Source organism: Bombina bombina, chromosome 12 (genome assembly GCF_027579735.1).
Source record: "Bombina bombina isolate aBomBom1 chromosome 12, aBomBom1.pri, whole genome shotgun sequence".
NCBI lineage: Eukaryota > Metazoa > Chordata > Amphibia > Anura > Bombinatoridae > Bombina > Bombina bombina.
The window spans coordinates 93192257-93206033 of NC_069510.1; the positions used below are offsets into that span (position 1 = coordinate 93192257).

The 13777-nt window shown below is 39.7% G+C and overlaps 1 protein-coding gene across 1 annotated transcript in view; it reads right to left on the reverse strand.

The window, feature by feature from the left end:
* Positions 1-13108: 13108 nt before the first annotated feature.
* Positions 13109-13777, reverse strand: part of LOC128642605 (uncharacterized) — a 64356-nt gene continuing 63687 nt past the window's right edge. Inside the window, exon 8 of the mRNA XM_053695375.1 lies at positions 13109-13597. Coding sequence (XP_053551350.1) covers positions 13538-13597 — 60 coding nt within the window. The 3' untranslated portion in view covers positions 13109-13537. The remainder of the gene's footprint in view (positions 13598-13777) is intronic.

The window sequence follows — 13777 nt, forward strand, 5'->3', positions numbered from 1 at the left end:
ATAGTCAGACGAGCCGGAATCAGGAACAAGGAAAACAGCAGAGTCAGGAACAAGCCAGGGATCAGGAACCAGGAAGGACGTCAGGCAGCCAGGTAATACACAGGAACTCTATCAAACAGGTCTGAGACAACGCAAAGGCAAAGCATACTGAACAGAGGCCCTTTAAATAATAAGTGATGACATCACAATTCTGAGACTGCATCCTGTCTCACATGGATGATGCACACCAGTCTGTCCATAAAAGGAAGTGCAGGAAATGAGGTTTTTCTACATTCTTGAGGTTAGGCAGTTTTTTGTGGTGTACTAGAATATAGTTAATAGGGGGATTGTTCTCTGTGCTGCGCTGGTAGCGTGTCCTTGTTTTGTGTCTATATATATATATATATATATATATATATATATATATATATATATAAAATTAAGGGTAGATCCACACCATCCCTATCTATTCTAAGGAAAACTTCTATATGTATCCTGTATAAAAATATCCACAGGGTACATAGTACACGGGGGGAGTGATACGTAGTTATGACAACTAAGTAGCTTAAGCACTGCCCAAGAAAAGAAGAGACCTCCCCTGTCCAGCCCACTAGTGTATGGTATTTTAGCTTGTATTCTGGATAATAAATTGTGCAATGTGTATACTGCTAATACTTGGTGTCTGTTATATCTCTGGCTGATTTAACCCGTGGTGGCCATTCCATACACTGTTAACAGGTTTTTACTAATATACTTGTCTGCTGGGCAGGTGTCAGGGTGCCAGGAATCAGACTGAGACGAGAAGTGCAAAAATAATCACACCTTTATTAATAGCAAAAAATAATAAAAAGTCCACAAGTCAAATAACAAGCCAAGAGTCAAAACCAGAGCTGGTAGTCAGACAAGCCGAGTCAGGAGCCAAAGCGAATAGTCAGACGAGCCGGAATCAGGAACAAGGAAAACAGCAGAGTCAGGAACAAGCCAGGGATCAGGAACCAGGAAGGACGTCAGGCAGCCAGGTAATACACAGGAACTCTCACAAACAGGTCTGAGACAACGCAAAGGCAAAGCATACTGAACAGAGGCCCTTTAAATAATAAGTGATGACATTACAATTCTGAGACTGCATCCTGTCTCACATGGATGATGCACACCAGTCTGGCCATAAAAGGAAGAGCAGGAAATGAGCAGCATCCCCCACAATGCACCACAGTCAGGAAGAGAGGTGAGTAAAATGGCTGCCAGCAGCACATGGCAAACACAACAGGGAAAAAACCCTGACAGTAGGGGAGGTCTGTTCTTTTCTTTGGAAGTGTTTACGCTTCTTAGTTATATATAAATATATATAAATGGAAGAGAAGAATAAGGAAGGCGCTATGGTGTGCAGTACTGTAGATCTCTGGTAGGGTCTTTGTATTGGTTTATGTCTTAAAGAAAAGAAAAAAACATCATATATCAAAGCTTTCACTTAAAAATGTACAATATGAGTATAGTAAACTATGAACTGTTTAGGAGAAAGTATTGTGCTATTCTAACATCAGTTTAGCTCCGGTGCAAACAGTTAATAACAATGCACCATACCAACTAGGGCTGCTCGATTATTCGCGGATGCGGTTTTAAACCGCGATTAATCATTACTATGTTTTAATGATATGCAATATTTTCACGATTGTAAATAAAGGAGTTTTCTTTCCTAAGTTATGGAGAGTCCATAACGTCATGAATTACTAGTGGGAATATCACTCCTGGCCAGCAGGAGGAGGCAAAGAGAACCACAGCAAAGCTGTTAAGTGTCATTCTCCTACTCACAATCCCCAGTCATTCTCTTTGCCTCTGTCAATGGAGGAGGTGAAGTTTGGTGTCTGAATAAAATTGCATTTATTTTCGCAGCAAGCAAGATTTTTGGGTCTAGCCGTAGTCCACATCAATCTCTGCAGTAGAGTAGTGGTGGCTTTAAAGCAGTTAGGAACTTGTGAGGTGGGCCTTGGTTTGTTTTCCTAACATATTGCTGCCCTAATATAGAAAGCCAGAGTAGCTTTACTCTGTTCTTTCTTTTTTCTACAGGCCTCTGTAAGGAGTATGTGTCCTCTCACACCTTGTAAGCTGTCTCCCTGCCGGAAAGCTAGACTGTAGGTAAGTGCTTTTGTCTTCTAGGTGAGGAGACTTGCACTTCAGAGTTTTTAAAATAAAGAAGTATAACTCTCTGCATTTTATTTTTGGGACTAAAAAGGAATCCTTAGTTGAGGATTATCTTACAGGCAGTAAGCAGGCACTTTCTATCGTATGTGACAAGAGACTTAGGGGCCTATCTATCAATCTCCGAATGGAGCTTGATGCCCCGTGTTGGCTCGCCAGAAACAGCAGTTATGAAGCAGCGGTCACAAAGACCGCTGCTCCATAACCCTGTCTGCCTGCTCTGAGCAGGCGGACAGACTTCGCCACAATTAAACCCGATCGAGTACGATCAGGTTGATTGACACCTCCCTGCTGGCGGCCGATTGGCCGCGAGTCTGCAGGGGGCGGCGTTGCACCAGCAGCTCTTGTGAGCTGCTGGTGCAATGCTGAACACGGAGAGCGTATTGCTCTCCGTATTCAGCGAGGTCTGTCGGACCTGATCTTAGAGTTAATTCCCTTCTTGGGTATGAAGGGGTTAACTTCTTATTCTGACTCAAATGATCTTACTCTGTGGGGCAGGGGGTTCTGTCTCAGAGTTTATATGGTCACTGGTTTATTTTGTAATTACAATCTTTGTTACGGCTCATATTAGTCACAGGGTGTTAACTTTCGTTTTGAGCCGGATTGGAAGCGCACGCTTTTCTTAATGGCGCAGCTTCTTCCAACCGGATCATGTGACCCCTCCCTCCTCTGCTTCAGAGCGGCGTCAGCAGCATCCGTGAGAGGATTTTGTGTATATTGCAGCAAGTTGCTTTCTGAATGAATACCCTTTAGTGGAGAGGGCTAAGACACTTTATTTTTAGAGCGGAATGTTGCTGCTGGTCATTGTTTTAATGTGAACAATTTTCTCTGTAGCAGCAGGTTTTAAGAGACTTGAATCCGGTTTCACTGCCAGACTGTTTCTCAGTCTAATGCTGAGGTGCAGAGGTTTAGCTTTATTGCTCTGAATGTTAAAGGGCCAGTAAGTTGAACCAGAATAGCGCTGAAGGTTTATTTCTCTGTTTAAAAATTAATGAAAATTTAAAGGGCCAGTAACAATTGTAAATATTTTTTTTTTATCATTTTGACATGGGGCAGAAGTCTCCTATAAACTAATGTTTTGCTGCGCCTAGAGATACTTTTGTATTCCTATACAATTGTGTACCTTCTGTCTAAAAAAAAAAAATTTTTTTTTTTTGCTGAGCCTAATGTCTCTCAGGATGATGCTGTTCAGGCTATGCCACAGCTTTCTCCTCAAACGTCCCAAGCCTCTATGGTGTCACATGCAGTGCCCTGCGGTTCCTCTCAGCCTCCTGGAGGCGTATATTTGCCTGCAGATTTTGCTGCACAGGTATCTTCTGCGATATCTGCGGCATTATCTGTTTTCCCTATGCTATAGGGAAAAACGCAAGAGGAAAATTAGAGATTCAGATAGTAAGGTTTCTGTTCCACCTGCTGCTGCACAGGTTGCCCTTCCTCATAATTCTGATGAGGAGGATTCGTCAGTGGCCTCTGAGGGTGAAATCTCAGATTTGGACAGTATTATTCCTTCATCTGATGCTGAAGTAGTAAACTTCAGGTTTAAGCTTGAACACCTTTGTGTATTGTTAAAGGTGGTTTTAGCTACTTTGGACGACTCCTATATTCCTGTCATTGTCAACCCTAAGAAATCTAGTAAACTTAATTAATATTAAGATGTTCCTTCCACTGAGGAAGTGTTTCCTGTTCCAGACCGTGGAATGGAAATTATTTCACAGGAATAGGGGAAGCCAAGGATACCTTTTTCCCCGTCTCCCGTCTTTAAGAAAATGTTTCCTGTTGCTGACTCCATTAAGGATTCATGGCGCATGGTGTCTAAAGTAGAAGGGGCCATTTCTACTCTGACTTAGAGGGCTTCTATACCTATAGAGGATAGCTGCTCTTTTAAGGATTCAATGGACAAAACAGGAACAGTTCAAAAAGCTGGAGGCTTATTTGAAAAGGATGCATGTTCATCATCGTCTTCAATGGCAACCTGCAGTTTGCATTGCCACTGTGTCAAGTGCGGCATCTTATTGGTGCAACGCCTTGTCTGATTCAATTTTGGTAGAGACTCCTTTGGAGGAGATCCAAGTCATCATTAAGGCTATCAAACTACCATGCTACCATGCTTCTGATGCTACCATGCAAGTTATTAATCTGGAAGCCAAGATATCTGGCTTCTCTTTGCTAGCCCGCAGGGCGTTGTGGCTAAAATCATGGTCAGCTGATATTACCTCTAAGTCCAAGCTTCTGGCGCTTCCTTACAAGAGTAAGACCTTGTCTGGACCTGGTCTGGCAGAAATATTTTCTGATATTATGGGGGGAAAAGGGTCTTTTTTTTACCACAAGATAAGAAGAATAGACCTAAAGGACATCAGAGTAATTTTCGTTCCTTTTGTAACTTTGAAGGAAAATCTTCCTCTGCCTCTTCCAAGCAGGAACAGTTCAAGTCTTCTTGGAAACCCAATCAGTCTTGGAACAAGGGGAAGCAATTTAAGAAACCTGCAGCTGAGTCTCAATCAGCATGTAGGGTTCGCCCCCAGTTCAGGATAGGATCAAGTGGGGGGGCAGACTTTCTCTGTTTTGTCAAGCTTGGATAGGGGTTGTCCCAGATCCTTGGTCTGTGGACATAGTCTCCTAGGATTACAAATTGAATCAATATTTTTTCTCCTAGGGGCAAATTCCTCCTCTCAAGATTATCTGCAGACCAGATAAAAAGAGGCAGTTTTGAATCGCATTCTGGACTTTCTCCCCTGGGAGTGATTAGTCCCAGTTCCAGTAAGGGAACAGGGAATAGGATTCTATTCAAATCTGTTCATGGGTTCCCCAAAAAGGAAGAACTTTTTGTCCTATTCTAGCCGTAAAGTGTTTCAACAAGTTTCTCATGGTACCATCCTTAAAATGGAGACCATTCGTTCCATTCTTCCTTTGGTCCAAGAGGGTCAGTTCATGACGACCATATACCTGAAGGATGTGTATTTTCATGTTCCCATCTCAGGGATCATCTCGAATTCCTGAGATTCGCTTTTCTAGTGTAACACTTTCAGTTTGTGGTTCTTCCGTTTGGCCTTGCCACAGCTCCCAGAATTTTCTCAATATTGGTTCAGGCACCATCTTTTTTTTCAAACGGAGATTTTGTTATCTTTTCTATGTTCCCACGGATGGCAAGTGAATCTGGAAAAGAGTTCCCTTGTTACAGCTACAAGGGTAGTTTTCTTAGGGATCTAAATAGATTCCCTATCTATGGAAATATTTCTTACTGAGGTCAGAAAATTCAAGAATTCTTCCTCTTGTCTCTCTCTGCAGTCTACTGTTCGGCCATCAGTGGCTCAATGTATGGAGGTAATTGGTCTGATGTCGCTTCCATGGACATCATTCCCTTTTCTCGTTTCCATTTCTAAATTCTACATGCACACTCCGTCAATAGAATGGGACCTTTCCGATCTATTTCAGAGTTTATGGACTCGGGAGGAGTCTGCTCTCCTCATCAACATCTTGGAGTTGAGAGGGATTTACAGTGCTCTGATGGCTTGGTCTCAGTTTTCCTTAGCCTGTTTTTTTCAGGTTCCAGTCCGCCAATATCACCTTGTAGCTTTCATCAATCACCATGGAGGAGCTCGGAGTTCCTTAGCCATGAAGGAGGTGACAAGGATAATTCAGTGGGCGGAAGCTCACATTTGTTGTCTATTTGCCATCCACATTCAAGGAGTGGACAACTGGGAAGCGGATTTTCTGAGCAGACAGACATTTCATTCTGGGGAGTGGGCTCTCCATCCGTAGGTGTTTTCCAGGTTAACCCTCAAATGGGGGGTGTCGGAGTTGGTTCTGATGGCGTCTCGACATAACACCAATCTTCCAAGGTACGGTTCAAGGTCAAGAGATCTGCAGGCCTCCCTGATAGATGCTCTGGCAGTTCCTTAGGATTTCAGTCTAGCATATCTGTTTCCTCTGTTTGCTCTCCTTCCACAAATCATTGCTCATATCAACTGGAGAGAGCATTGATAATTCTTTTTTTTAAAGTTTTTTTTATTTTTATTTTTTAATTGCCATTTCATAAATCAAAATCTCCAGAAGAAAAGAAAAATATACAGCGCATTCAAAGATACAGAAAGAAAAAACAAACCACAGGATTCACAAACAAACACCTAACGCAAACTAATAATTGCATTAGTACACTAATTATAAGTGAGCTGAAAAGGTCTTCCAGAATAATGAAGTATATCCACTTTACACTCGGTTCATAGCAGATAGAAGGCTGTTGAAAAGCAAGAACATGTTGAGGGATCAATTCCTTCTTTTGTGGTGACCGCGGGAACGGGTCCCTAAGTCCCACAGTTTCCAAAACAGATCATGAAACCCATCTCCCTCAAAAAAAACTTCTCCCTCATTACCTATTGAATTCCGGTAGCCATGACCTTGGGAGCTGACCCTTTTTTACCTGTTGTTTAAACCACTCAGAGTTCTTGAAAAAGGAAACTATTTGTAGTTGTGCTGTTATGGGTAGTGACAGGATCATCAGTTTCTATTTAACGAAAAAGCGGTGTATTTGTCTCTTGTTAAAAATCTTAATATTGTACTGTTCCAATATTATCTGATGCTGGGCTTTTTAAAAAAATTCTGAGGCTTTCCCTACCTTTCCAGTTCGTAAGTACCACATTTCTTCCTACTAATATCATTGCATTCAGAAATTTAAAATTAGATTTAACAGTTGCATATCTAAAGAGAAAGAAAATTTTGCTTTGCGTAAATTTAATCTGGGTTCCCAGCACCTTATTGCACCAAAAATTAACTTTATTCCAAAATTGTGCTACTTTAGGACATGCCCATATACAGTGTAGTAAATCTGCCATTTCCTGTCTACATTTGAAACATTTTCCTTGGCTACCATCCCACTTGGCTAGTCTAGCTGGAGAAAGATAAGACATATTCAATATTTTAGTGTGGGATTCTCGCCAACTCACAGATACCGTTGCTTTAGTTACTAGCCTAACACTGTTGATAATCATTTCCCCTTCCACTTGTGGCAGCACTTTGTTTCAGATCCTTGTTAGTTTATTAATATGGGTTTCACCATGAAAATCGATCAGTACTTTATATATCTGAGAAATATTATTAATGCCTTCATAATATAGTTTAATTACTTTGCCTACTTTCCCCTTGTCTAATTCTGGGCCCGTTTCTACCCTAAGATTCCATATTCAATGACGAACTTGCAGATAAGCATAGAAAGAAGATTTGGGTAAATTATATCTGTCTCTTAACTCGTCGAAGGGTCTTATTATTAGATTCTTCTCCTGGCAGACCTGGCCTATAGAATGAAGTGTTTAAAGAAAAAATTAAATAAAAAAGCGCTAGAGTGAATAGCCCCTAAGCTTCTTCCTCAGACTATCTTCTTCCTAGATAGTGTATTTAAAAGAAAAGAAAAAGAGAAGAAGAGGCGCTAAGAAATATAGCACTAGGAGTTAATGATCCAAGGAGAAATGGATATTATATATTATAACAAGTGTGATAACAAGTGTCTTCTTAAATGCTCCTAGGGGGGGGGGGATGGATATTAAATATGGTAACAAATGTCTTCTTAGCTGTTCCTAATCACAGATAGCATTCAATGATACTAACAGCTAAATATTCAAAAAGAGGGATGGGAACTAGCTGCTACCAGTAAACTACCAGCCAGATTATAAAGATATCATCTATATATCTCTTGAAGAGCACTACTACTACTGGAAATAACTTGTGCAAGTTAAGAAGAAAATAGAAGTAAAAAGTGTGACGTCACTAACACTCGCCCCCTTTGCCGACGGGCGGTTAGGAGTCAGACTAAGGTGCAAGGTAGAGGGTAAGCTTACCTACCGGAACCTTTTTTCCCCAGGAACATATTATAACAACGGAAAGAAGGATGTGCTAAATATTATTGGGAGGTTTAAGAGAACGCTCAGAAAGACCGAATACAACAGTCTTTTAAATAAGGGTAAGAAAAAAATTTGTCAGACACGGTCTGGACTTTGTATATCCCTGCTTGGACGAACCTTTTAAAAAATACTGACTTGATTTGTGATATCTCCTAAGTTAAAATATATATATAACCTGTTACGCACATTAATGCTAGGAGCTTTTGTGTAATATATTGACACATTTTATGTCTGTTTAGGAATTATTATTAGTGTTGCAACACTTAGCTTTTATCCATTCTATGTTTTTATTTTTTATGAAGAAATATAATGCATTGTGCATTTTTATTGTGCATCTTGTGTATATTAAATTGTTAAAAAACAATTTCCTCTTTTTGAATATTTAGCTGTTAGTATCATTGAATGCTATCTGTGATTAGGAACAGCTAAGAAGACATATGTTACCACATTTAATATCCATCCCCCCCTAGGAGCATTTAAGAAGACACTTGTTATCACACTTGTTATAATATATAATATCCATTTCTCCTTGGATCATTAACCCCTAGTGTTATATTTCTTAGCGCCTCTTCTTCTTCTCTTTTTCTTTTCTATAGAATAAAGGCCTTCTTTGGCCCATAACGAAAAGACAGACGTGGTCAAACCTGGAGAAAAACTTGGGTTGCCCAGTAAGGGAAGAAACTCGGACTTGCGAAAATTAATTCTGGTTTCTAGGCAGATCTTCTGCCATGCACTCACAATGTCTTTGACAGTGGCAAGTTGTGTTAAAATAGAGGGCAGTTTTGCCACTGGACAACGTAGTACTGCTTTTAAAGTAAATGGAGCTATTAAATATGATTCTAGATCATGTAAAGTGACCTGCTCTTTCTCAGTTATCCAATCAAGTGCAAATTTACAAAGGGCGGCATAGTTGTAAAATCTGATATTTGGGCAGGCTAGACCTCCACAAACTTTTGGAAGTGTTAGAGTTGCTAGGGCTATACGAGGCTTCTTACCTTGCCATATAAAGTTATTAAAAATCCTGTTTAGTCGAGAGCTATCCTTGTTATAGAATAATAATGGGAAATTTTGGAGAAAATATAGGAGTTTGGGGAAGAGAATGGCCTTGATAAACATGACTCTAGCTGAGACACTCAGTGGAAGGTTGGTCCAGGTCTGCAACTTGTTTCGTAAGCCCAAAATACATTTGGGGAAATTTAACTCATACCATTGTCCCGGATCATTACTTAAAGTTATACCCAAATACTGTATGTCAGGAGTGTCCAAACTTTGCTCTCCAGAGGTTTTGGAACTACATTTCCCAGGATGCTCAGCTAGATAAAATGCTGGCTGAGCATCATCGGAAATGTAGTTCCAAAACCTCTGGAGAGCAAAGTTTGGACACCCCTGCTGTATGTGTTTAGTTTTATTGAAGGGATGAGGTACTTCATAACATGGTTTGTATATCCATAATAGCTCAGATTTTTCAATGTTAATCTTATAGCCAGAAAAAGAGCCAAACAGCTTGAACATTTGCAGGACCTGAGGTATAGATTGTGATGTATTGCTTACAAAAAGTAAAAGATCATCTGCAAAAAGGGATAGAGCAAATTCTTGTCCACCTATTCTGATCCCCTTCAACTCCTGCCTCAGGTAGATTGCAAGGAGTTCTAGGGAAAGATTAAATAGCAGTGGGGAGAGGGGCAGCCCTGACGCGTGCCTCTTTTCAGAGGAAATCTATCCGATATGTCTCCGTTCACTATAATAGCTGACATTGGATTCCGATAGAGCATCCGAATGAACTAATGGAAGTGCCCTGTCATCTCGAATCCTTCCAGTGAGGTAAATAAATGGTCCCAACCAATCGAGTCAAATGCCTTCTCGGAATCGACCGAAAGAATTGCAAGGTCTGGTTTTGGATGGTTTTTCCTGCAGGTCTTGTTCCAAAAAAAGTCTAGCACCAATTGTGCTTTGCGTATAATTCTAACTGGATTTCGTCCTACCATAAAACCGAATTGGTTTGGGTGTATGATGTAATTTAAACACCTTTTAAGTATGTTGGAAATAATAGCCGTCATCAATTTGTAGTCCTGATTTAAAAGGGAAATAGGCCTATATGATGCCGGTAGTCCAGGGTCTTTGCCCTTCTTCAGAATCAGGACCACATTCAAGGCTGAAAACAGGGGGGAATGTGTCTTATTACCGATAAAATATTTGTTAAATAGAGCACAAAGAGGTGGAAGGAGTTGCTCATGCAACAATTTATAAAATTCGTCTGGCAGTGCGTTGGGGCCTGGTGTTTTACCTGGCTTTAATTTAATTATTGCCTCCGATATCTCTTTCATCGAGATCGGTTCATTAAGTTTTCGTAGGTCTTGGCTTAAAATCTGTGTTAATTTATTTTTTTGCCAAAACTTCTCTTTGTTGGCTTTATCTATCGGGTTAAATGAGTACACTTTTTGAAAGTAATCGAGAAAAGCTTGTCTTATTTCTGAGATGTTGGTAAGTTTTCTATTCTGATAATTAATTACTGATATCTAGTTTTTCTGTTGCCTTAATCTCGTAATTTTGGCTAGTACTTTAACATAAATGCCCTGACTTCCTACAAAGAAGGCTTTTTGCTTCAAGTCCTCTATCGTCATCATTTGTTTATAGAAAAGGTCACGTTCTAATCTTGCATTTTTATATTTATTCCAGTGAGATATTGATAATTCTAATAGTTCCTGCATGGCCTCACAGGATCTGGTATGCAGACCTAGTGAAGATGTAATCTCTTCCACCTTGGAGGTTGCTTCTGAGGAAGGATCTTCTAACTTAGGGTCCTTTCCTTCATCCAATGTTTGTTTTCTGAAGCTGACTGCTTGGAGATTGAACGCTTAGTTCTGTCTAAGCGTGGTTTTTCCGAGTCAGTCATTGAGACCATGATTCAGGCCCGCAAGCCTGTTTCTTGAAAGATTTCCATGAGTTATGGTGTAAATACCTTTATTGGTGTAAATCCAAAGGCTACTCTTGGAGTAGGGTCAGGATTCCTAGTATTTTGTCCTTTCTCCAGGAAGGTCTGGAGAAGGGGTTGTGTCAGTTCTCTGAAGGGTCAGACTTCTATTTTGTTACTCAAGCGTCTGGCAGATGTGCTAGATGTTCAATCTTTTGTCAGGCCCTAGTCAGATTCAGGCCTGTGTTTCAGTCTGTTGCTCCTTTTTGGAGCCTTACCCTTGTTCTTAGAGTTTTGTAGCAGGCTCCGTTTGAGCCTATGTATTCCATAGTTTTTAAAGGTTTTGTTTCTTATTGCTATCTCTTCTGCTTGGAGAGTCTCAGAACTCTCAGCTTTGTAGTGTGATTCGCCTTACCTTATCTTTCATGCTGATAAGGCAGTTCTTCGTACTAAATTGGGTTTTCTTCCTAAAGTGGTTTCGGATAGCAATATTGCTCAGGGAATTGTTGTTCCTTCTCTATGTCCTAATCCTTCTTCTCATAAGGAGCTTTTGTTGCACAACCTGGATGTTGTGCGTGCTCTAAAATTCTACCTACAGGCAATGAAGGATTTTCACCTGTCCTCTGCCCTGTTTGTTTGTTTCTCTGGAAAGTGTAAAGGTAAGAAGGCCACTGCTACTTCTCTTTTCCTCTGGTTGAGAAGTATGATTTGTTTTGCCTGTGAGACTGCTGGTCAGCAACCTCCTGAGAGAATTACGGCTCATTCCACTAGGGCTTTCTCCTCTTCTTAGGCTTTTGAAATAAAGCTTCTGTGGAACAGATTTGCAAGGCGGCAACTTGGTCCTCTCTGCATACTTTTTCCAAATTTTACAGATTTGATACATTTGAGTTGGCTGGGGCCTCTTTTTGGGGAAAGGTTCTTCAAGCAGTGGTGCCTTCTGTTTAGGTCCCTCCCTAGTCATCTGTGTCCTCTAGCTTGGGTTTTGGTTCCCACTAGTAATTGATGACGTTGTGGACTCTCCATAACTTAGGAAAGAAAACAAAATTTATGCTTATCTGATAAATGTATTTATTTCCGGATATGGATAGTCTACAACCCCACCCTTTAATTTAAGACAGTTATTTTTTTTATTAAACCTCAGGCACCTCTACACCTTTGTGTTATTAATTTTCCTATTTCCCTTCGGTCGAATGACTGGGGATTCTTGGTAGGGGAGTGACACTTAACAGCTTTGCTGTGGTGCTCTTTACCTCCTCCTGCTGGCCAGGAGTGATATTCCCACTAGTAATTGATGACATTGTGGATTCTCCATATCCGGAAAGAAATACATTTATTAGGTAAGCATATATATTTTTTAACAGTCTTTTTTCGGATTTTGTGTAGAATATAACAGTGTTCTGCACTTCTACTTTTAACAGGAACTGAAAAGCTCACAATTACAGAATAGATATACAGGAAAAGGGGACAAAATAAATGAAGTATATTGCGTTGTTTTTTTTTTTATATATAAATATGATTTATCATTTTATATTATCATCTCAAAGTGTTTAATGTCCCTTTAATGTTAATAATATTTTCAGTGACCCGGAGGAAAAAAATCATCATAAAAAAGAAATCCTGCTATATGGTGAAATTTGATCATGTAATATACCATTTATTAAGTGCAATGCATAAGCAGTTTACAATACGATTATCCTAACAAGAGTACCACCAAAATCACATTCTATACTGAAGCACTTACAATCAGGACCTAAGATGTTACATCAATCAGTCTATTAACGTATGAGTCTTTAGATACATTATAAACAACCAAAGCCTGTTCATTCATTGCTATTGGAATCAAAGAATTTAACCAAAAAAAATCAACCTACTCTCACTCAAAAAGAGACCTAACTAGTGCTCTGTAAACAACCTTATTCTTTCTACTGCTGATACCTCTGCCTATACAACCAACGTTCTACTGGCGTTACCTGCTGCATTAATGCATTGTTTACCAAATTACATTTTTTTCATAAAAAAATTGTTCCCAAATCCTTTGGATTCCTTTGGATTTTTCTTTCCTAAATGTGTAATTTTGCACATTGTGAATATACAATTTATATTTTATACATTGAAAAAAATCACTACCAGATTTTCATTTTCCAGCATTTTTTTAATTGTTATTTTAGGGTTTGTGAACATTTTTAAAATGTACTTATCCCTGATGCAAGTAGTTTCGTATTACTACGTTCTTTTAACTAACATTGTAAACTCATCCATGTCAAGATTTGCTGCCTGGCTCTCCACACAAGACTTTAAGACCTTGGTTTCTGTGTATTGTAGAGATATGATATTTAACCCAAAATCTGAGGTCTTGGGAGTTCTATCACTGTGATAGGATAGCAGACGATATCCCATATTACATGCTGATCGGTTTATATTCCTCTTGATTGTCCGTTTATTGTTATACCTACTCTGAATAGGCAAGCTTTGTGTATTTTGGTCTTCCTTAAAGCAAACAGAGACGTAAGCTGTGCTGAGAGGCTGCTTGCATGACACATGGATCTTTTTTTCTTTTGCTTTACTGGATGTAGTTTGCACTTTGACATTGGGGGTCTCCTCTGTGGCTTTCTTCTGGCTCCTAGGAGTAAATATACATGATTAGTAAGCAAAAGATGGGTAGAAAGCCGTAAACAAGGTAGAGCTGTCCAGTGTTCTGACCATAATATTTACAGCATGGTCGGTAGGAAAGGGGAACAAGTAAAATTTCCCAAACATATCATTGCAGACAGATACAATATATATTTATAGTTTTAAAACC